Source organism: Microchirus variegatus, assembly GCF_963457635.1.
Source record: "Microchirus variegatus genome assembly, chromosome: 2".
Lineage (NCBI taxonomy): Eukaryota > Metazoa > Chordata > Actinopteri > Pleuronectiformes > Soleidae > Microchirus > Microchirus variegatus.
The window spans coordinates 29231237-29256262 of NC_139803.1; the positions used below are offsets into that span (position 1 = coordinate 29231237).

General features: G+C 42.3%; 1 protein-coding gene across 2 annotated transcripts; it reads right to left on the reverse strand.

The window, feature by feature from the left end:
- Nucleotides 1-5150: 5150 nt before the first annotated feature.
- On the reverse strand, nt 5151-23511 carry asap3 (ArfGAP with SH3 domain, ankyrin repeat and PH domain 3). 2 transcript variants are annotated; one of them, XM_083885844.1, is made up of 26 exons: nt 23192-23511; nt 20772-20844; nt 18788-18933; nt 17291-17365; nt 16259-16308; nt 15161-15284; nt 14341-14426; nt 13999-14074; nt 12987-13073; nt 12703-12812; nt 11981-12050; nt 11796-11883; nt 11470-11518; nt 10739-10905; nt 10496-10629; nt 10290-10381; nt 10022-10202; nt 9308-9393; nt 9068-9183; nt 8918-8985; nt 8247-8354; nt 7648-7858; nt 7144-7417; nt 6809-7019; nt 6559-6690; nt 5151-6327 (listed from the first exon to the last, which is right to left on the reverse strand). In XM_083885844.1, exons 1-26 carry the CDS (start codon nt 23315-23317, stop codon nt 6253-6255), a joined length of 3015 nt encoding a protein of 1004 aa, XP_083741970.1. In that variant the 5' UTR covers nt 23318-23511; the 3' UTR covers nt 5151-6252. The 2 variants fall into 2 exon arrangements, with proteins under 2 accessions (XP_083741970.1, XP_083741971.1); XM_083885845.1 differs by having other exon boundaries at nt 6243-6327; nt 6563-6690.
- Nucleotides 23512-25026: the final 1515 nt, after the last annotated feature.

Here is a 25026-nt window from a genome sequence, read left to right on the forward strand (position 1 = left end):
TTCTACGAGAAGTGATTTTTGACTCTTGTGCTTGACACAAACACATGGAGAGACTTCCATTCTTCGGCCATCACACATGGACACTGCTGCTGTCAAATTATATCCTGAGGCTGGTCCTCCCTCTCTTTAGAGTGCCTACAATAATCACAAATGCTAGTAAGGAGGAATTCTCTGGCGTGCAAACCAGTTCAGAATCATCACACTCTTATTGTTTCCACAGATCCTTTGCTGCTTGCAGTGTTGGACTTGTGTTTCAGGAGAGATGGCACACTCATATGAAGCTGTGCTGCATGGATGAGTCATTTCTGCTGATGTGGGAGTACAGTGGTTCAGAGTCAGACTGACCTGTGAGGTAACAGGAGCTTTGCTGTCTTTTATTTCAACCAGCAAAGTGCAAAAACAGTGGATGTCAATCTCTCCAGTGGATGAAAAGGGAATCAGAAAGTGGGAAGATTCTAAAGAACACCGGATAAGGACGTGAGTTAAAGGAGTCGTAGTGAACGCAGCACAAGATTTGAAAATGCACAAATGAGTGTGTCATTTAAAGGCCACTCATTAACGAGCACAGATCCATCAAACAACAACAACCGACAAGAAAGCAGGAGAGGAGTTCACTTTGGGACAATTCCACCCGTGGTCACCTAGCAACCGTTCATCTCTCCATCCTCAATCTGCAGAAAACCTGCTGAAGGACTCACTGATGCAAGCTTGGTGAAGCTGCTTTTATGCTCACTCTAGTCAGGAAAGATACGGTTGTGCATCACTGTTTGCTGATTGTGTGTCTCGGTGTTTGAATGTGATGCAACGACAGCTTCACTGCTATCAGAAGACAACACATGTTCATTCAGGGTTTTTGTGCTGAAGCTAACACTGCTTTAGTGGCTCAGTTTAGAGTTATGTTGTAGTCCCATACGTCGACATATATACAGGCACTGGGTCAAATTCTTCTTTTATTTCTCCTTAGGCGACAGAATGACTAAGTATCTCTTCTATTATTCATCTATCGCACCAATCCCGAGTGTGTGTGTGTGTGTGCACACAAACACTGACCTTAGTCCTTATGGAGCCCAAAAACAAGTCCTAATCAAGCAGAACCTCTGAATTTCTGAGGAGCTGCTTAAGATTTGAGTCATAGTTAGGGTTTAGACGTTAAGTGGTTATAATTAAGGTTAGGGATGAGGCTTTGTTTAGGTTTTCTTAAGAAGAATAGCGGGTGCAAACGTGTGTGTGTGTGTGTGTGTGAGGAAGAGAGAACAACATGTCCACCAGGGAGATCTATTTTTGTCTTTCAAAGGTTACGGCAGCGAGAGAGAGCAAGAGACAGGCATTCAATCTTGGTGCAGTGTTCACACCTTTAAAAAGAGTGTGTAGAGTGATGAGAGTGCACCGAAGCGTGCAGCTCTTCTGCGCGGTTTACGAGAGAGGCTTTCACTGTTTCCATGCACTTAAGATATTCCAATTTTAATTGCTCCCTCGCTGCACAGCCAGACATGATGTGACTTCATCACTGGACTTGCATAATACATGAAGGAGATGATGGTGTGTTTCTCTGAGACCAGAGGAAAAAATATGATGCATGCAAATGTAGTTTATGATATCGATGAGAACAATACCATATGCTCGCTTTGTTTTCCAATTTGATTATAAGGGCTTAAAAGATTGCATAGTTAAAGGGACACTCTACCTAACTTTGATCATATCTTGGTGATATTATAAGTGTCATCATTACAGCTGATCGTGAGGAGTTTTTAAAAATAACTCATGGATGTTGTTTTGTTGCGTCGTGGGAGATTTTACCACCTATATTTCTGGTGTTTAACTTTTTTTAAAAAACAACAACAACAAATGACTGAAATAATCAGGGTATCTGTCACTTAGACTTTTAAATAAAAATCTTTAGTGCTTTTAAAACGCTCCACTCTGCCCTTTATACGAAGATAATTCTCTGTTACTGTTCTCTGCTTTTCGATTTCCTCAACGCCGCGATGACACAATGGTTGAATGTTGACTCAGCGTAACATTCCACACTCTTCTGTGCACATGTATACGAACACAGTGGAGCGTTGTATAGTATCTCATGGTCCTATGTATGAGACTATATGTGAATATACAGCTGGCCTATATATTGCTTTTTAATATGCCTTATGTAACGTTTGTCCGTCTATAGTTACAGGAACAATAGAATTATAGAATCATCTGATCAGTGAGTGTTTTTCTAGGAATAAAAAAGTAACAAAGTTTCCCAAAGATTTCTGGGCCCACTTGCAGAATGAATGTAATTTTTCTTTCCTGACGATGAAATATCAAGTATACTCACAAGCTTCTGAATCACTACTTATATGGGATTATATCTAACTTTTTACAATAACAAAGCCCTTTAATTATTCTTACAAATGCTGGACAACCACAGGTCCTAAACCACCTCTCGTGTGTCGCGTCAATGCTTTTGGAAGTTTTCATATATGTTGCTATGTGTTTTGTATGATCTGGTGAACTAAGCACAGAATGTTCTTATCTTTATTCAAAGTATAATGATATAATTCTACTTTAGTATGAATGTAATAAATCACAACAGGTTTAGAGTCAGCTGACTTTCAGTGAACCAGCCTTTTGCATAGTTTTTGCCAGATTTTACGGTCATGTGACCCGGATTTCATTTAAAATCGGCTGGTTAGAAAGTTACTTGACCCCAAACCTTTCTGTTATATACGAGCACTGTGTCTGCACTTACTGAATGTATGTTCTGCTTTCTTTTTACGCCTAAATGTGTCACCACTCTTTTCCTTCCCTTCACATTGTCGTCATTGAAATCATTTACGAGATTTACTTAATTTGAAGCACCATCAGGTTTTGTAAGATATGCTGAACTATTATAATAAATTCACTTAATGTGTGACTTAAATGTTGCAGAGGATTGATTTTTTTTCCGTCTCTTCCATTTTGCTGAAATCTGGTTGCATGAAATAATTATCTATGAAGGTGAATATTCTAAATATTACATCTTATACAGTTATAGGAACTGTTATCTCACAACAGCCGAAAACTGCACTATGACACTATGACAGAAACAAACTGTGCCTGATCCACGTTAAGACGTCCATTAGCGCTTTATTTCCCCCATCTGATTATTTGGTTAAATGACGGTTAGATAACACAAGTTCATATGAAAATATCAGATTTACTGGGAATAATGTAGCTAGGATTTGTGAAGTTGCATTAAGCTGATTTTTTTTTTTGCTGTTGCTCACTTAATGAAAGGCATTAACCGTGGAGATGGGTTTCAGGCAGATGTCAGCATGTGGGACATTAGAAAGTATGAATTTAGAGATTGCAGACCCTGATGACCCACACACACAAACACAAACACACTCTACTATAAAAAGAATGCTAATAATGGAAATCGAGAGATTAGTGCAGGCTTTACTCAGCACTTCATGGATTATTATTATATTCAACCATGTGTGCATTGTGGGTATGAAAGCACATCAAATGAATACACACTCACCATACACAATGTGTGTGTGTGTGTGTGTGTGTGTGTGTGTGTGTGTGTGTGTGTGTGTGTGTGTGTGTGTGTGTGTGTGTGTGTGTGTGTGTGTGTGTGTGTGTGTGTGTGTGTGTGTGTGTGTGTGTGTGTGTGTGTGTGCGCGTGTGTGAGTACCGTGACAGAGCTGCTGCAGAGATGGCTGCTTATGTAAGTGACAGGCTGGCGTTTCATCATCCTGGCACTGGGATGCAGGGTCAGGGCTAAGTAACATCCGGACTGAATGATGCTGCAGCGGTGGAGAGGTGCAGGGAAAAGTGCCAAGAGAGGTGATGAAGAGATTTAGCTGAAGGGAGGAACAAAGAGGAGGAGAAGAAAATGGTGGGAACATCAGAAATGACGTGTCCGTATCCGTTTTAGAGTTTCTGGATATCAAGCAATAATTATTATCGTACTAAAAATAATGCTCTTTTTTTTTTAAAGAATACCCAGTTTAAAGCTGTCATGTTTAATTTTTGGGTATAAATTAAAATCCATTACCAACCATTGTCACATGGGTTCACAACCCGGTCAGAGTAAGGGTCCTTCTGCATGGAGGTCACATGTTCTCCCACATGTGTGTGTGAGGGTTTTTTTTCCAGGTTCGCCAGCTTCCTCCCACAAAAACATGCAATATAGGGATGAGGTCAACTGGAGACTCTACATGAGGGTTTCTCACTCCTGGTCCTGGGGAGCCACTGTTCAAACACACCTGATTCAAATAAATGGGTTGTTATCAGGCTTCAGCAGAGCTCACTGACGAGCTGAACATTTGAATTAGGTGTGTTTAAAACATGCAGGTGAAAGCCCACAGCCTGAGATTGGCACAGCTCCCCCCGCGACCCTCCTGTGGAGGATGAAGCGGTAGAAGATGGACGGATGGATCTATGAAACCTATCACTTATCATACGATAAACTATATTGTGTTTAATGTGAATTAAGACTTTGGACATTCGTGTGTGGACGCTGCATCACAGCAGATTTACGTGAGCGCTACAGAGCGACAAAGTGAACTTTCTTAACTTTATCCTGTTTGTCATTTCTAAAAGTTTGGGATGAGTTTAAATCAATTTGAAACGACAGTATAAAAGAAAAATGTGCAGGAGGAAGAAAGGCTCCCTCGTCATTAATGGCGTTATGTAACACATCACATTTTATATGAACCCACACTGGCTAAATAATTGAAGTAATGTGTGGTTGCACTGAGCATAAAGGATTATGCATTAGTCCCTCGGTTCTGTGGTGCGAGCTTCCTCTAGTGGAAAAACAGAAACATCGTTCTACTGTGTAGACCAGGCTATGTGATGAGGAAAATGAAAAGAAATAACAAATATCATACCTTTTCAAAAACCAGTGTTTGAAGTATATGTGAGGAAGAGAAGGATGAGATAGTGATTAATCTTCGTGGGATTAAAAGTCTGTAGCTGCGGAAATGGTGACGAGCAAAGACTCATTTCCAGTTTCTTTCAACTTAAAGGAATCTTTACCTTTAGTTATCCACTGCACAGCATCTAATTTATAATGATTTCCGTTGTTCTTTTATATAATGTGCACATGACACTACATCTAAAAGTGTTTGATTTTATTTGATTGAAACATAAACCTGCTTGTGTTCACAGAAATCAAATGTACAACATGATGTAACACTGTTAGTATACAATTGTTTATAATGCAAACATTTTTAGAAAAGAGGTGGTATACACTGTACACATCAGAGGACGTTTAAGACAAAATATGTACAAACAAATTGTGTAGAATTGCTATGAAATGTGAAAAAATTAGTTCTTCTGCTCCATCTTCCCTCCCAGATCATATGTACAGTAAGTGCAATGGAGCTGGTGTCAAACCCACATGCCATGTTCAGTGAACAGATGACTGCAGTTACTCACAGGCACCCTTTAAGTGCCTTTTCCTGGTATAGCAGGGTCATTTTTTTCCCTTCATTCTCCTAACACACCATCGTTATTCCACGTTTTTTTTTTTTTTTTTAACAGACAGATGGCTGGAGCCAGGAGAAACGAGATCCTCCCCTCTCTGTGTCGGCTGTGAGCTTTGCCCAGAGTCAAGAAGGCTGGGCTTAAGTTTCACATCTCTCTCCTGAGGGCTGCAGACGCCTGGCGTTGTGGTGGAGACAGGCTGGCAGGCACAAAGCCACTTTAGTCCCAGGGCTGGCTGCAACAGACCTGAGGCAGGTTTGAACCCCAGTCCAGTCTCAGTATTCACTTTTTATCCATGTGTTTATACACAAGCTCTGCCAAGTCCCCAGAAGACTTCTTCTTAACTATTTTAAAGTGCCTTAAGGGGATTTTGCCCTGCAGGTAAAATTTGCCTCTGGTTACTAAACCTAGACAAGTTTAACATCTGTAATATAATGTCATAGCTAATGGCCATTAGAGCAGTTGCCTCAACCACAAATGATTCTGTACCTAATATTCATGATCCACGGGTATAAAAACATGTAGCACTTAGAAAAACTAAAAGGCTTTTTGTGGCAGCAAATCCCTCATGTTCCATTGTCAGTTTCCAGTTTGAGTGAATGTTAAAAAGGTATAATTCCTTCATCAGTGTCATTTATATCCTTAGGTGTGCCTTAGATGGAGTTGTATCCAGGAGAATGACCATGTCCTCTCTTGTAGATAATAAAATCCACTGTGATGATGAGGTCCTGGTCATCATCCCTCTGTGGTTTAGTTCAGTATAGTCAGTTATTATTCACATGCCCGTGTCCTTCAGTCTGTCAGTTTGTGCACATAATTTACAAGAAAGGTCCCAGACCTGGACGGTTCCCCCTCTATGTGACCGACCTATAGGGATAGAGACATATTCAAAGTTCTGTCTTTAATTATGTAGGTTTCATTTGACTGTTCATGTTAAATACTTGAATAACAAACTAGCTTCTGCATGGGTTCCTTTTCTCACATGCTGTATATGGTGTCGTGTGTCAACACAGATGCATTAAAAATGGAGATTTCCTCTAGGTCTGAACCAGATCTAAGATGGCAATAGAAAGAAAGGAGACTTGTAATTGCACTTACCCACCAGTGGGGGTCATTATTCGCCGTAACAACAATGATTTCATCTTTGAAAAAGGCGAGCTGCTCAGGACTGACTGTTCCACTGTCCACTAAAGCCTTGACACGCTTCTGATGTGGCCTGCTGCCAGAGACCTGGGGAGACACCGAACAAATTTACAGTGAGTGTGAAATCTTAGAGGCCTTTTTTTCTGAAGCTCCAGTCCTCTGATATAGAAGCAGACTGTGACACGGAGGGTTTGTGTGGTTGTACCATAGCATTCCTGCGAGGTCGAGGGGCACAAGTCACAGCAGGCGATGAAGGGGCTGGAGCAGGAGCCTGAACTCCGAGGCCTGAACTGTTCCCCAGTAAACTGCAGTACAGCTCCTCCTGACTGCCCACACAACTCGGAGACAAGACGCCACATTTCCCCTGGCTGCCTCCTCCACTGCTGGTGCGTCGATACGATGTGGTCTTCTCTGAGCTACAGGAAGATTGTGAAAATTAGACCAGTCATGTGACTAGCTGTTCATGTGTTCAAGTTTTTCTTTCTTTTTACTTTCATTATTTTGTTTATATTCACACAGAGGAACCATGAACTCTCTCACCTGACAGGCCCGATGTGATTCTGAGAGGACGGCGATGATACACAACTTTGAGACCCAAAGCTGGCACCAGGTTGACCGTCCCCCGTCTGTCTCTGTCCCCTCAGTAGAGTCTTTGCAGCTCTGCCGCTCTGACCCTGACTCTCTGCATTCGATGAAGGAGGGCTGTGTTTCACCTGCGTCTGGGGACTCGAGGAGTGGGAGGGCGAGTTAGAGCAACGCCGTGGAATGGCGTTTCCTTCCTGTGCTGTGACTGAAATCTGGGGGTCTGAGCGACCTACAGAGAGGGTAAAAGTGAAGAAAAAACTATTAGAATAAAAATTTATATAAGAGAACTCATTCATAAATGCTGTGCTGCCAAGATCTGATATTAAACCCTAACTAATATTCAAAAATCTAATTTGTTACTTTATTTATCCTTTAAGTAAAACAAACAAAGGTCAATGAAGGTCAGACATTTACACCACAACTAGTGTGTGTCAAAGATCCAGAAACACAGCAGCTCACCTCTCTGGATGGATTTAGCTGGCAGCGGTGGTGGCCCTGACGCTCCAGAGGGGGCGCTGTTGGCAGGTGGATTCCTGTACAGGAATTCTATATTCTCATAAGTCTGGCAGGGCCGGCTACCTGAACTAGCAGTAGCCACACTCCAGCGGGCAAAAGAAGAGCTGCCACCATTGGACGTCAATGGCGAGCGGTTCTTAGGTAACGGGCTCACCTGTGAGGAAGTGAAGAGAAGAACAGAGTAAAATGTATTACTGTACTTTTGAGACTAAAACAATGATGCAACTGTTCTCTAACTGCAGATGCTCTCATTATTATTCTCATGTCATAAAACTCACATGGAATCGGACCAAAAAAAAAGGAACAAACTGAACTGAGGTCTGAAAGAAAACTGTGGTTTTGGAGAAGAAGAGTTAAAGCCCCAAGTTGATCTTTTTAAATGTTTTCCACAGTAGAAAAGTGAGGTGGAAAACCCCTAAGACGTTCATCTCCAATCTTTGTAAAGGCTTCTTTGGCAGAGATCAGTGATGACTTTTACCAGGTGTGTGTGTGTGTGTGTGTGTGTGTGTGTGTGTGTGTGTGTGTGTGTGTGTGTCGTTTACCCTCTCATCGAGGTCATCCTCGCTGTCATATAGCTCTTGAGACTGTGTCTCCCATATGAACTCCACATGGATCTGCGAGTTGAACTTCCCACTCTGGGCCAGCTCCAACTAAAACAACACAGAACCACAACCGCTCAGAATACTCATGCACTGGACTGTGTATCATCTGTGTACTTGGTTAGTTTCTAGTGCTTGGCTGATCTTGGGTTTGTGTATGTTCAAATAGAGGTTAAAAGATAGAAAAGCAAACAATGAAACTAAATTAAAAGTGAGGCAAAGGGAAAAGCTTTCACACATCTCTTTACAATTGTGGCAACAAATCTTTATTTAGCCACAATGAGAAAAGACCTAAGAAGGATATAAGAAGTTAAAAGCAGGAGTATTTGAGCAGTCAAACAGGATATGGCACAGAGCAGTTGTGAGTCAGCAGGACAGATTGCTGGTAAGAAAATAAAAGCAGTTTGTAAACTATGCACAGTGAGACCTGATAACGAGACCTGATCTGACCTCTGCTGCACAGGGAGTTATTTTAAGGTCATGTTTCAAGTTGTGGAAGTTGTCTTGTTTTGTTTCTGAATGAATTTTCCTCTCTCATAGTGGGTGTTCTTTTTTTACAAAAAAATATGAATCAAAACTTCATGTCAAATGACAAGAGAGGTCCACGTTCTTACCAGGTCAATGCACTGTGTGAGCTGCAGCCTCCTCGCTATATCAAGGGCCGTCTCTCCTGATGAATTCCCTGCATGAGATGTTTTTAAAAATGGTTAAAAAGGATTCAATAACAGCACAAAGTTTGAGTGTGACAATGAAACATACAGTACCTGTGTGTAGAGACGCCTTTGCCTTCAGCAGCAACTTGAGAGACTCTGGCTTGTGATACAGGACGCTGTAATGAAGAGCTGTGTTTCCTTCTGCTGTTCTCTTCTCCAGGCAGTTACTGTGTGGACAGACCAAAATATACAGTACATGATGTTACACAACAGGGGTAAATTAATAACTGCAGCTTTATGCTCCCTATACTAAGGACTTTATACTAAGCCCACTTGTTGTTCGTGTCTGACCTGTTCTGACAAAGGAAATCCACCATCGCTAGTGAGCTTCGATCCTCCAGACGCACAGCGAGATGAAGCGCCGTCTCTTTGATCCCCTGAAACAGCAAGAGAACAAATAAGAACACATTATTGACCCACATTGTGAAGTAGATGCATAATCATCTCTGGGGTTAACACTTGTGTGCGTCTGTGTTAAGGAGTGGAAGCATCCTTACAACTATTCTATGTGATGATGACTATGACAGGAGTGTAACTCAATGACTCGTTATGCTCGAAAAGCTGAAATAATAAATAAGGGCCAACAAAAGCAAACACACACAGAGAGAGTATAATCAGTGCTCTCACACACACTTGTGCTGAAGAGGAAGTTTACGAAAAGAGAGTAGAATATGATTAAAGACATGAAAGAGAGACAATCAACACAAGATGAGAGGGTGAGGAGAAGAAAAGGGGAGGGAAAGACTGGATTAGAGGCCTAAATAAATGAGAGGGCCTCAGACCACTCAGCCACACAAGAGGACAATTAACACGTGCTTCACAACGTATAACGATCCACGCGCCTCCTACATACTCTATGTCATTACATAGAGTACATCTATGTTTTAAGTCTTAGGTGGGTTCAATTCCATTTTGAGACAGTGACAGAGACACAGTGTGTGAAAACTGTGTGTAGCTTTCAGCGAACAGGGTGGGCATGAGAATCTGTGAAAGTTGTTTTTTCACCTGTCCATCAGGCAGTGTGAGTGGCTTGGCCAGGTCCGCTCCCTCAGCATAGAGCTGGAGGAGAAAAGTCATGTCCCGACTCCTCACGGCCTCGTACAGCCGGCTCGGCTCCGCCTCCTCTCTACGCAGGACGTAGCGACGCTCGGCATATTTTGACACAATGTACTCCTTTCTGGCATTCCTGGTTTAATGAAAATTCAATTACAGATGATTACAGTTTGCAGTTTGAAGAACCACATTGTCGCTGTGAATGAAAGCAGGGACTCACATGTCACTCTGCGGCAGCGGTTTGACAGAGTCATTTGGAAGACCCGCCTCCATGATATCATTGAATCTGGTGTTGCCAATACTGACGGCCAGCTGGAGTGAATAGAACCACATCGATGTGGCAGAAAAGAATGTCAATGAAAGGCAGATGGTTACATAATATCTGTCATTAAGTGTCTGTGTTTTTCCATGTGTGACTTTTTGTACCAGGAGCTCAGATGTGCTCAGGAGGTCCAGAGTCAGAGACTGGATCCTGGAGTAGTGGACACCAAGCTCCCGGTGGATTCCAGAACACTCGATACAGGTCAGGATGCCGAGGTTTGTTGACAGCCATGTCGGGTCTACGATACAGAATACAGCCAGTTTAGCGATGCACGATTCTATAAGACGTAGAGCATAAACTTCCACATTTAATCCTGCAGTTATCTCTGACAGTAAACACTGGCTGACCTGGAGCGCCACAGTCAGCACAGGCCTCGTTGCCAGGCATGTGTCGAAGCTCAGCGATGATGGATCGGGAAAGTTCCTGCAGCCCACTGTCCTGGAGATGCAGCTGATCTCCTCCAAGTGCTGTGTTGAGAGCCTCCTCTTTACTGTTCTGCAGCACCGACACCCAACTGAAGTACAATCAGGATGTCAATCAAGGATGTCAATCAAGGATGATGTGAGTGTGTTTTACTCATTGTCTTAGTGATAATAACTCATCATCACTTTCACTTCCTTTAGCCACGGCCACAAACTCAACCTCAAGTTTCTTTTTATTTCTGAAGCTCTGGTGCTTTTCCCTCCGTCTCTAAACTCACACAGCACATCAAAGAGTCTGTGAAGAGGCCCACACACAAGGGACGGGCAGGGGACAGAGGGCTCCATAATGAAACCCCGTTCAGCTCCACATCCACAACACACTCAGTTCCCTTATTTGCCGTCTGTGGCTAGATAGAGAAGTCCCACCCAACAGCAGATGGGCCGGGGTCTACTAGAGGACAACTTTTCTGCTGTCATCTCATCTTTCTTTTCCTTTTTGTCCATTATCCGCCCTGATTCTTCTTCTCCTCTGCATACAGGACCAACCCGTACAGTACCATACTTCACTAAATAACCTTCAACTATCAACTTTCTAATGCTGTCTTATGATCATATTAAAAACTCAGTGAAGAATAAACATGTGTTTTAATGCTTACATGACACATTCCTGCTCGTCTTCTGCCTGGAAATGGTATGTTCGATTATCTACAGAGAAGGAAAAATGGTAGTTATTGTCAATTGAAGCTTGAAAATATGAGTTCTACAATAAAAGCTGAAGTGAAGACAGACGGACAGAATGCATATAATCATCTGCTTCATGTCTCAACAGTGTAGATTAATCATAAGGAACCTCTGGCATTTGTCTATGCTCTGATCTTAATTCCTATTCATGTGGGAACCAAAGAGAAATACTTTCATGCAGCTGCACGGCAGACGACTCTTTAACCATGACATGATGTGGTGTGAAGGTGAATCCACTCACGAGTGACCAGGTCAAAGGTCCTCCTGTCCTCTGGGTTTGGCCGCACCTGACACGTCAGTAAGTTCAACTTGGCAGGAGGTCGATTGATCTAAAGACACACAGACATACATTGTGAGGTCAGCATGTGCTGAAGCAAATTTACATCTGACAGATGCTTGGAGACGGTTGAGCTCGCGTGTCCTCACCGTGCTGTGGGAAATCGTCAGGCAGCCAAATTTGACTCCACACTTTCTCTTCTGCCACACTTTCCTGATCCTGCAGCACAGAACGTCAACAATACAAACACAAATTAAGACTCAATATCACTGTGGGGTTTGAATCATTTTATCCTGTTCACAGCATTTTCAGTCTCGCTTTCATTATCATGACTGACAAACATCTGAAAACCTTTTCCGGTTTGTGTCCATGGCCTGAGGAAGGTTTCCACTCCTCCTGTCTCACATTCGCCCCACTGAACCACATCCCCTCTCCTTATCACTCAGTAATCTAGCACTGCCTGTGTGAATGTGTGTGTGTGCGTGCGTGTGCATGCGTGCATGTGTGTGTGCATGACGCAAAACTTGGATCCATTCAGTTTGCTACTCTGCCAATAAGCTCCACAGGAGGGGCCCCTGCTTGAATCTTCATCTCACCATAATGAAGACCAGCTGGGGTGGACAGAGTATGAACCTCCCCTCCCCCCTCTTTCTTTCTTTCTCTCCATACTTTGCCTCCTTTGTAGTGAGCAGCATTTGTAACAATAATTAATTTTCATTTGTTATTAACAGTCATTTATATGATGTTCATATGCATGTGACACAGCATGGTCTTTAGTATTTTCAATCATCCTACAAACTCTATTTTAAAGATAGTTTTAAATGTAAAGCTAAGCAGAAACAGATGCTTTTTTGTTTTTCCTTTTACATACCCGTCACTCTTCTTGAGCAGAAAGCCAGATTTCTCTGTGCCATACTTTTTGTTGCCCTGTGGTTGGTGGATGCTGTATCCATTGCCAGAGTTCTTCCTGTTCAGGTATTCCTGGGAAACAAACAGGGATTCATAACTTTACATGATAGGTATTTAAAGACTGGGTGGCAGTGCAGACTTAAAACAGGATAAAACATAAGGCTATTTCTTGAGTAAAGAAGCCACTTGGTGCTAGATTTCTTAAATAATGAGGATCATAATGGCACACACTGTGGGTGAGCTTACTTCTTTTCCCTCGACTTGGAGAAGTAATCTGAGAGAATCCCTCAACTGAGTGAGTTTTTTCACTTCCTCATCCTGGTCCAGACGCACCTACAATACACAAAACACACATGATTAAAAGTCAGTTTATTCAACTGAAGGAAGGAAAGGAAATCAACTTTATTGTCATTGTACACAAAACTGCATAACGAAATTATAAGGTCAGATTCAGCAGATTGTTATATTCCCTCATCTTATTTATCGTGTTTTCATTTGTTCCCAGAATGGGTGTGGAGTGACAATACATCAGAGCATAAATAATGCAGAACAGAGCAGGGTGTGCAGTCTTCGGAGGTTTTGTTTTTTATATGAACACACACAGAGGGCAGGGTGGGATCTAGCACGACTTTGTTTAACTTGTTTTAATTTAATTTTTTTCCCTGGGATTGGGAACCATAACACAGATTGTGTTTGAACATCCCTCCTGAGGCAGAGGTCTGGCATGTCTGAGCAGGTCTGCATTCTGCCCGTGAAGAACCAGAAAAACCTCTAACGTTCCACTGCCACAGTTAACAGTCTGTTTCCACTGAAGCCAAGAAAGAAAGGGGAGGACGGCAAATCCTGCGCAGATTGGAAAGCAGTCAGAGAAGTTGGAGGAATAGGTGTGCAGCGAGGAAAAATGATTGATGCTTTCTGTTTCATCTTAGGGTGGGAAAATCAGGGAAGGATTTTCTGGCAATAGACTTCAATTACAATCTCTGCCTGTGGGCTGAGCTGGGACAAAGTTTCAGATGAGGGGGGGCTGAAGTTTTGGCTGCTGTGAGAGAGTGAAGAAGCTCTATAGGAGGTACTAAAACACCATGTGATTTACAGTGAGAGCCTTACTGTAAAGTGCTTTCTTGGACAAAGTTTTATCAGTTACTGTCACTGAGCAACAGATGACACATGGAGAGATCCGTGTAGGTGGATTAGGATCCTCAAAATCTTCTTATTTAATGCAGGTAGACAGAGAAACAATAGCAGTTCCTGTGATTACCGTGTGCACCGAGGCAGCAAGCTTCTCAATAAAGGGAGTGAGATTTTCGGCAGCTTTCAGCCCGTCCTGAAAGAAACTGAGATCAGAGGAGAAAAGAACTGCTGAGTCATGATTGTCTTTAAGTTAAAACATTCTAATTTGAACCAAACAAAACATTACATGCTGTAGCTGTATAAGCAATTCTGTTTCCACATAAAAACATTTGGTTTGATTAAAAAAAAAAAAGGTTAATGGTTAGCAACAGTAATAAAATAACCTCAAATATTATGCAAAAACCCTGAGGTGGAAATCCACATTCAAAAAAGGCAATGACACAAAAAGTTGGTGGTGGAAGAAACCGACCTGAGCTGGGCCTGGAAATATTTGATGAGACTCTGGAGAAGATCAGGGCCTTGACGAACCTTCAGCTCTTGGATCTTCAAAAGATACTGAAAGCATCAACACATGAAGTTAAACATAGCTCTCCATAGAAATGTAATGATGTAACAAACATTTGGGCTACATATGCAAATCAGGCTCTAAAAAAGCCATAATTGCTCAGTACCCACAATTTAAGGCTTATCCAACAGACGTCACATATTCCACTGTACATCCTCTTTTAAATGTGTCTTTGGTATGTGACACTAGTGAAGACTCAAAGGTCACACATATTCAGTCAAACATTAGACAGAGACTGGAAAAAAGCTTTTTTAAAGGGTTAAATATAACAAAGAGAGGTGGAGTAGTGGAAAGGCAAGTGGAATTTCCATTCTCCCTGCCTGTCCACAGCTGGACTAAGTCAGAGTTAAACCGTTTTTTTCTCAGGGTTCTAAGCAGCCACTGAGACGGCACCACCTGTGTGCAACAGCACTGTCAGTAAATTTCACAATAATGGCCCCAGTTTAGCTTTCAGGTGTGTGTCATAAAGTACTTTTATACACCTTTGAACTGCACTCTCAAATGTTTATGACCACTCTCAACCAATAAAAACTGTTGTGTGACTTTCTAAAGCATTTTTCATTGGAATTACAGGAGAGAGACAAATGGGTTCAACGCTGGCAATCCAGCTGACCATGAATGAAATATGTAATCCAGGAGGCCGACCACCTATGTGAGCTAAAGCAGGCCACAGCCTCAGGAATGTGAAAGGTGTCTGGTGTTTTGACGGACACTGATCCCTCACCTCACACATCTGCAGCTGAAAAGACCTCCTCTCTCTCTCCATGTCTTCCCCACCGTCTGATCCCTCCGACCTGATCAGGCCCAGCTGCCTGTTCTTCTCCTTCCTTTCCTTCTCCAACTTCCCTCTGATGGGGTGAGGGGAAAGAAGAAGGAAAAACAACAAGGAATGCTTATTCACTCACACAACCACAGAGGGCATCTCTTGACTCAGTGCTCACTTATTTCCATCACAAACTCAGGGGCTTTTTCCACTTTCCTTTCAGAGAAAGAGAGAGTGAAGGTTGAAGTCAAGACAATAATTACAGAGCACTAAACCGCCAGCAACGTGCAAGTGCCTCAGCTTTATTTCATGTGGAACTGAGGACGACCACAGGGAAGGAACACTTCGCACATTAACCTCTGCTGTTACACTAACTCCTGTGACCTGATTTCTCCTCTACTTTGTCTTCTCTTGTTATTTAGCTCACTTATTTAAGGGAGTTTTAAAGATGAAGATCTGGACTGCTATGACACATCATGCAGCCATATGATCATAAAGTAACAAACGAAAGTCCCTTTCCCACTGGTCAAAACCCCACTGACATCCGCTAACATCTGGCTTTTGTCTGCAGTGGGAATGGATACAATCAGCATTCACTCCCAGGTCACATTACTCTGGAATAGATACAGGTTTTTATAGACTACGGCTCTGATCGGCCGTAAACATGACACCTTCTACGACTTTATTCTGGCAGCCCTCAACGCACCAAAAGTTTGCACCTTTTCCTGCTCAGTGTTAAGAAAAAAGGGACTGAAAACTGCACTCTGTAATGACTTAGTGACTTTTATTGTTGTTGTGGATGTTTATGATGATTATTGTGCCTCTGTTTTGTCTTCCTGAATAGAATCTATGTAACCGAAAACAGGCTCTGCCAAGCATAACTATCAGATTACTTGTTTTCAAGGTAGTCTTTTATTTTCTCATGTGACATTAAAACAGAAAATAATTGAGCTGCAACCTCGTCTACTGGCAACAGGAAACTAGTAAGTCACCTTTTTTATGTTTTAAATTATGTTGGAGTAAAGAGGTAGGTGTGCATATGTGTAAGACTTTATTTACAGTTTTATGTCGTAATCCTTCCAGCTCTTTTCCATCTGTTTCTTGAGTTCCTGCAGAACAGAGAGTAGAAGCTTTAATGTTGTCACACTGTATAAACAACAGTATATGCATATATTTTAAGTGAACAATAAAAAAAAACCCTAGAAGAGATTGATTGTCCACACACACATTCAGGTGAGGAGGTTTCAACAGGTATGGTTTGTTTGGGTGGGCAGAGCTAGACAGTCAATGATGACTCATATTCATCATTATCAGCAATCAGACAGAGCAGGATCTCAGCAGCACAGGTGTTTAAAAGAAACTGACAGAAGCTTAAAGAAGCACTGGCTTGTTATTAGTCTGTTGGCATGGTAAATCAAAAAAAAAAGGCTCAAATACTGTCCAAGAGCAGACTGGTTGAGTGTTGCAGCACAGCTCTGTCTTACTCGTTAATCTCCACAAACAGCCTCGTCTTATCCAGCTCCTTATAAGACTCAGCTGTGTCGACAACATCAGACAGACGAGCTTATCTGACTCAGGAGGAAATCCACACTGAAACTGATGTTACAGTGATGTTTTAATCACTTTAGACAGTAAAGACATCATCTATAAACACAGCTGCTAATCCCTTCAGCTCTGTTAACGCATACAAAATCAATTATTACAGAGACTTTGTGTTTGTGGCACAAAGTTACTCAGTTTAAAACACGAGTGCTCTCCTCAAAGTTTATTATTTTATTTGGCAAAGCCTTTATAAAATATCACACTGAATACAGATGATAGAGTAACATTAGTGTGTTGTAATTCTGAGATCATATCACTATTACAGTCATCCTTCTGGCAACAAACAGAGAGATGACGATCAAATTTGCTGAATTATGGGCCGGATCTAATTTATGGTGGAGGATTTCTCTCTGGGTGCCGACATAACTACAGGATGCAACTTAGGGTGTAGTTTCCACTGATTTGCATTTAACAAGTAATTAAATGCAAATCATCATCATGATTTAACTAGCTTTTAATGAATTTATTTAAAAGAAAATCTAGACTCACAAGTCTGCTGTCCCGAAGCTCCGACTTCAGGACATTTTCCAGAGGAAAAGCCATGATGTTATTGAGGTTTTGTACCTGAAACACAGGGAAAAAACAGATGGAAGGAGTAAAGGACATGAAGGCTACACCACAGGCAGCCCTGATGTCCTCCAGTATAAGCAAACGCACACAGAGCTCAAAACACTTCATCTCCCCGTGGACTTTTTTTCTAGAGTTTCTGGGAATGAGTGAAACATGGTGATTTGGTCATTTTGGTGAGTCATCACACGAAAACACAGGATAATAATCTGTACCATGGCAGAGCATAGTACAAAGTGTTTGTGTACAATGAAAGGAATTACTTTTAAGGGTTTGTGTAATAAAATAACCAATTATTTTTGGTTCCATGGAATGAATTACAAAACAAAAACTTCCTCCCTGACATATTTATTATGGCATGCAGCAGCAGCAGCATAATTCTGCTTCTACTTGCACATGTCTCCAGGTGACCACTGCTTCAGTGTGTTTGTAAATGTCACTCTGGGCCTTTTAATGGATCCTGGTGGATTAAAACCAAGCTGCAGCATTCCCGTCACATAAAAAATGTCAAACTACTTCCGCGAGCTCAATGCTTGCTCTAGTTGGCCTTGATTTATTGACACAGTTGTGCATGGAGGCTGTTTTGGTTGGCAGCCAGAAGCTGAGGTGAGGTAACTAAGAGGTAATACACCAGTTCTGACGGAAGGAAATACCAACTCCCAGAGTCAACACACGCATCAGCGCACGGTGAACGGATCGATGCATGTATGCACACAGACAGAAGGACAAGCATGCAATCACTCACATGTGGCATGAAGGGACATGAGGGACATGCTCAGGTTGATTCTGCAGTGTAACATCTTAAATCACATCAGTTTATCATGTGTATAGTCCAGTCTCCCCCATGAGGCATTGACTGACACATATAGGAGGGAATGTGTCAGACGGGGTGTGTACACACACACGCGCGCGCACGCACGCACGCACGCACGCACGCACGCACGCACACACGCACACACACACACACACACACACACACAGTCTGGGATGAATTATCGTCGCCACAGAAACAATCGGTTGCTCCATATTTAAGTCAAGGGGTTTAAAGCTGGGGAAACCCTCTTCTTCCTATGTATTCATGCATGTATACACACAGTGAACACAAGTGGAACACACATTCACACTAACATTTGATGTTCTGCCATCTGCTGCCATTTCAAATAAACAAAAATCTAAAAGTATCTGATTCATCAAAGTTTTTTTCCTCTGCACAGCGTTCACATCATGCCAGTGTTTTGGAAGCATAAGAGACCAGCGCCTATTCCCTCTTTTTGCTTGATTTTCTGCAGTTTCCACTTCTCTTTTCTAAAGCCTCAAGAGGTTTTGCATGTGCTGCTTGACCTCAGACAGCTAATTTGTAGAAACCAGCCCTTTCCATTCTTTCTCCCTCCGCTCCACACTGCTCTCGTCTTTCCTCACCAGGTTTTTGAAGAGGGCTGTGACCTCTCTGGTGAACACGGCCAGATTAAGGAAGCCTGTGGAGACTTCATTGTTGTCCTGGGTCAGGTGGCTGTTCCCCAGGTTCTCCAGCACCTCGATATATTGCTCCTTGTTCTCCACGTGCGCTGAAAAACAACACACACTGAGTACAGTTGAAGGGAAGCACAGTGACAATAACTCAAGAGTTTTATGTGCAGAGATTCTATCGAAGGAAGAGTATTTAAACAAGACATGTGGGACAAATTAGTGCTGGTTTCCACCCATCCTGCAACAGGAGACAGGCACATATAGAGAGCCATGCTTCTCTTGGGCCCAGAGGTCACTGTGCAATGTTATAGGTCACTTTCCCAAGGGTCGTAACCTCAGTGGGCTCATGGAAATGAATATGAGAATATTATGCCAAAGCTATATGAATTGAGGACGTCAAATAAGCACAGATTGCATTTCAATTCATGAGAAGTCAAGCACCTGATGAACACTTACAACCAAATGTGTGTTTAGTTACTGCTGTGACACAGAAACATCTTATCTGATGTTAGGAAAACCCCCAACAAAGAAACCATTTGTCAGTGGACATGGACTTAAGGAGCACATGGATGACACATCGTAAGAAGCACACACAGCAGACTAAACATGCAAAAGCAAGAAATAACAAAAAAGGTAAAGGTTCATCTCTTCTGCTTTAGTTTCCATTTCAGGGGAAATATAAAATAACAAACTGTAACTGGATCTCAGAGACGCGCACAGATGTACATACTGACCATGAAGCAAATGTGGAACATTCAGTGCAATGGCAATGTTTTCAATTCAAGCAACGAAAGCAGACGCACAGGATGAGATTGAATCAAGGAGAGCTGCCATGGCTGCGTGGTTATAAAGAAAAACTGCAGATATGCATCTGTCAAACAACAAACAGCTGACTCACAGAGAGAATCACAGGATGGTTTTACGGCTGACTTTTACCAGATACCAGCAGAGCAACTCAACTCTTTTACTCTTCTGCCAGAACGAACACGCACACACAGTTTGGCATCATGGCACTTAAGGGTTTATGGGAACAGAAAAGTAAAAAAACAACTCAACATGTGTTTATGTTTGTTTCCTGCGACACAGTGAGGGGACGTGTGGTGTGGGGACGTCTTCATGTGCGGTGACGTGAATAATGAGTGAGAATCTAAAGTGATTACAAGGTTCAACCACATCGTGTTTTATTCAGAGAAAGAAATCTGAACAGAGTGACAGAGAAAACCCACGGAGCCCCTCTCTCTGCAGATGCTGCAGTGCTGTTGACTGTATCTGGTTGCCTAATTCTGGGCAGCTCTCTGACTCACACTTTTACTAAAAACTGTGAGTTGACTTGAAATGGGAAGCAGATTTGTGAGCGAGTGGAGAAAAACAACTTCAGGATATGTTCTGCCGTTTCTCTCTTTTTCCTGCACATTTTTGCGGTGAACACTCACATCTTGTGCATGTGTGAGCTCAATGTCAAGATATTAAAGGCATAAAAAACCTACATGACACACACTCAGAAACTATGTGAGCTGGGTTACTGCGAATGGAGGAGCCTGTTGCTGAAACTACACGAGCCATGCACATACACCACAAAAACATACACACCGTTTATATATAAACACAATCAGTCAACATCCGACAAACTGTGGTCCCTTAACAAGAGGCCTCGCTCGTAAACACCACTGCCCTCGCAAACTCGATGATGTCACTGAAGCTGGCTCGTACAGTGAACTCTGTTAAGGCCTCCTATTCTCCAAACAGCTCATCAAGTCATAAAAGAAGCCAAACTATATCTAAAAACTGACAGCTCTCACTTGTTATGACCTAGAAAATAGGACACCCAGAGATAAATTGTGACATCATTGAACGCTCTGGAAAAAGCCACCAGCAGAGAGCAGACAGACTTTGAGCTAAAGCTTTTTTCCCCTCCTTGATAAAACATTGCACTTACAAAGTCCAGATGTGTGTATAGCTTTGATCATCTTCTTCATCTTCTGCAGAGTCGTGTGGTCCAGCTCCAGAGACTGCAACAGAACAGTGAGATAGTCAAATCAGGATTGGAACAAGAATGACACAGCGATATTAATCTCTGATATTGATGTAAAGCAAAAAATACTTAATTTCAGTGATGTAAATGTCCTGAAAGTCAACATAACTAAGATATGATAAGATAGTTACTTCAAATAACTAGGTCAGTTTGCAAAATACTTTATGAATATAAAAGTAAGCGCTGGTCGTGCTTCTATCTCTTCTTTAGGTTCTCACGGTGTGTGAGTAAGATAAAGAGGTGAATCAGCATCAACACAATCACCTGTCTCGCACCTTCACTCAGAGCCTGGCATGATGTCAGAGTACTTTCATCACTTTTCTGAGCGACTGTCACTTTCCAGAGAAAATTAAAACTGGGTTTCCACACATGACGCAATAAACTAAATGCACAACATCAACCAAGAGCCTGTTCTTTCTCCTCACACAGGCCACTTGTTGTACAACGCTAGACATGGGACACTCCACCTATGTGCATTCAGAAATAGTTTTAATGAGCCAGAGATCGAGACATAACAGACACCCTGCCTGTTTACACACCGCAGACTTTCCTGCTCAAGTCCACTCCCTGAGTGTTAGTTCACTCATTAAAAAGGCGACATTGGTGTTGTGTAATACAGCTTTTTTCAGACAATGAATAGGAAAGTGATTTGGTGGAGTCGTGATGGAAGCTGTGTGCTGCTGCTGCTGTTTCCTATGCTGTGTAAGTTGTTTGGCAGACAGCGAATACACAGTAGAAACAACAAGTTACTGCAGGTTAATGGAACAGGTTGCACTTGTTGAATTTTTTAAAAGACATTTCCAACCTGGGAATTATGATGTTCTAAAAAAGTTTTCATGATTTCTTTGTTGTATGAAGCAAAGAAACCACAAAATATTCACATTTAAGAAGCTGAAAAGTCCGAAAAATTAGATCAATAGATGGATCGCTCTCCAGAGAAATGACAGTGTCTTCTTTTACGTTGTCTTTTTGTGAGTGCATACACCTGCTGTCAGGGTGTGTGTGACTGCAGGGAGCAGAGCATAACATTTCATGACTAACAGATACTCGATCCTCATTTACCTCATTAACTTGGCACAGCGACAGACTCCGCTGCTGGACAGCCAACAATGTTCCACTTCTTTAGGTTTATTCATAAACTTTGCAGGAGTGAGGCTCCCTGTTTCTTACAGCTGTGGTAAATTAAACCGTTCCTTATCCCCCCGTCTTTCCTTGTTTATCGTTGCCTGTAATCAGGGGTAATAAGTAACAATCAGCTGAGTGTGTGTGGGTAAATGGTGGCTCTGTCTCTCTCTGCCTGCTGCCATAAACTACACACATTAGCCTTAGCCATTAATCAGACGTGTCCCTGCTGAGCCAAATAACATAATAACCATAGATCTATCTATAAAGAGACTATTACATCTGTGTGTCAGTCAGTCTGTCTGTCTCTGTGTCTGTATTTGTGTAAGATTAGACATGATCCTCCTCCTCCTCAGCACAGATATTCCAGCCATGCTTTTTTTTCCCAGTGTGTCATAGCTATTAAAAAGGACATTAGTCCAAGATAAATACATTAGACAGCTGTTTAAAGCCTGAACTCAACTGTCTCCATCACTCTGCTCATGTCACCCTTTCTAGCCAGGACAGATTCATTGAAGCCCTGTGATCAACAGAGACTTTTACACTCGCTGCATCATTAAATATCAGAGAATACACAAGCGATGTTCCTTTAAACTGCTCTCTAACATACATCACACAGGGATGATACATGGTCTAATTTTAGGGGTAAATAAATAAGTGCTTTGATGATTCAAACTAACACGAGTTCTGTCTGAAAGCAGAAATCCACCAAAACAGAGAGGTATAATATGTTATCTCAAGATAACGTACAAGGAAGGAAAGACCTGTTTGCATTCTTGGGGTTTTTGTTTTATGGCAGAGTTCATCATGTCAGCCTCTCTCTGTTTCCTCCTTTACAGACAGAAGAGCCCAAACAGACACAACCGCAGACAAACACCGACATCACAAAAAGCATTAAATTCAGTCATAAACCCTCTCTGTGCTCTATATCTTCCCTGAAGACTGAGGCTGTGTGTGTTTGTGGTGTGATGTCAGCTTAATCAAACACCACAGACATGCTGCAGTACAGCGTTATAGAGAAGATGAGTGCACTCACAACACCTGCGACTAAACACACTTTGCACTGATTATACAACGCGACTGTTTTAGTCAGATTGAAGCATGAGAAGTGTTTGTTTATCTGCTCTGGGGACAAATGACGTGCTGTGCTGGGATCAGCTGGAGATGGACAGGTAAACAACAACAACAACAGTCGCACTCACCTCCTCCACGGTGGACACTGTGTTCCGACAGTCGCACATTTTCGACTGAAAACTCGATGTCCCCGGCGAAGACATGTCCTCGTTGGTCAGGACCACAAAGTCGGAAATGCTGAGTCGCTCCGGCATGTTTGTTTCCCGGCGAAGAAGAATAAAAAGAGTCCGCGAGTCACTGAGCGCAAAAGTGAGGCAAAGTTTGACGCGCGCGCCTAACTCCCATTTGAAGAAATTAGCTATTTAGCTAGCATTGGTGTGGACCCGGTGCTGTACATGGTCCCTGTCAACTCAACCAAGAAACACACACGGTTCAACGTCCAGCGTGTGAAGGCAGGAAACTTCAGCGTCTGTCGCTCAAAAGTGTCGCTAATGTGCGGAGTTTGCTGGAACTACAGCGGACTACAGAGTCCTGAACAACTCTGTCTGCACTGCACTCTGGGAATCTGTGCGCGTGCGCTGCGGGGAGGTAAACAGGGAGGGAGCACACTCCAACAGCGTCACGTGGGAATGTTTGTGTGTGTGTGTGTGTGTGTGTGTGTGTGTGTGTGTGTGTGTGTGTGTGTGTGTGTGTGTGTGTGTGTGTGTGTGTGTGTGTGTGTGTGTGAGACACACTGACTTTTTCAGTCACCATGGAGACAAAAACCTGGTCCTAATGAGGCAGAACCTCATAACCTCAGATGCTGTAACACAATTAACACATAGATACACACTTTAATACACACAACCACACATTAAGTATATTAAGTACAGTCATATATATCATATCTATAAAATAGAACAATGTCAAGTGTCAACAGTATAAAGTAACTTTTAGGATTGTGCATTATACTTTATACATGCACTGTGCTATTATTAATTGTGGGCATTAACTGGTAAGAATTAAAGTTAAGGATAAAACTTTAACCAAGGGGCAGGAAGTAAATGTCCTAACAAGAATATCTGTGTGTGTGTCCAAAAACATACCAATCTATCTTTGTAGGGACATTTTTTCTGCGCCCCACAACTTGTGGTTTTAGGAATAATACATTATGTCTATGATGTGTCCTCACGAAGATATAAAGAATCTGGAGTGTGGTCGCCATGGATATACAGAAAGCCTCATTCACAGACAGAACTGAAGGAGAGGAATTTCAATTGATGAGGTGATGTGGCTCACTGCTCTGAAATCACACTCTGCAATCTTAGGAGTACTTGTGTGCTGGGTTTGGGGTTTTTGTACAAAACACGACAGAAACACAAAGATGTCATACATTTAGTTTAAGATGTGTGACTCCTCCATCTGCTCACATGAAGCTCCAAAGCTTCTTCTACCCAGCTTTCATCCCTTGGAAATGAATTTTCCCATCGAGGAAGGATTTCTCTAGTCCATCCCCAGTGAAATCTCCTGACAAAGTGAAATCAACAAGTGCTTCAGAGAAAGGAAGAAGATAAAAAAATAACAGGAGCTGTGTGTGAAGCATATAGGAGCATAACCCCTGCGTTCCTGGTATTGTCAGGCCTGTCGGCTCACAGAGAAGACGTGTATCAGTATCAGTGAGCGCTGCCTGGAGGGGAGCAGTGATATGATACAGCATGAAGTGCAGTGTGATGGTTTTAAAAGCAACATCAAATACAGTCGCTCTTTTTGGTTCCACCACAAAACCAAAGCTGCATTATGTGTGAAAATGGAAAATTAGACCAGGCCTCTTTAAACAACTTGAGCTCATTTTAACCCCAGTTTGAGGTAAAAATGAGTGTTATCTGCTCACTACTTGTTACCACAACATCGTATCGTGTGTGTGTGCAAACACTGTGGTGCTGTGTTTGTGTTCCCGACGACACACAAACTCCTTTTTGTGCTG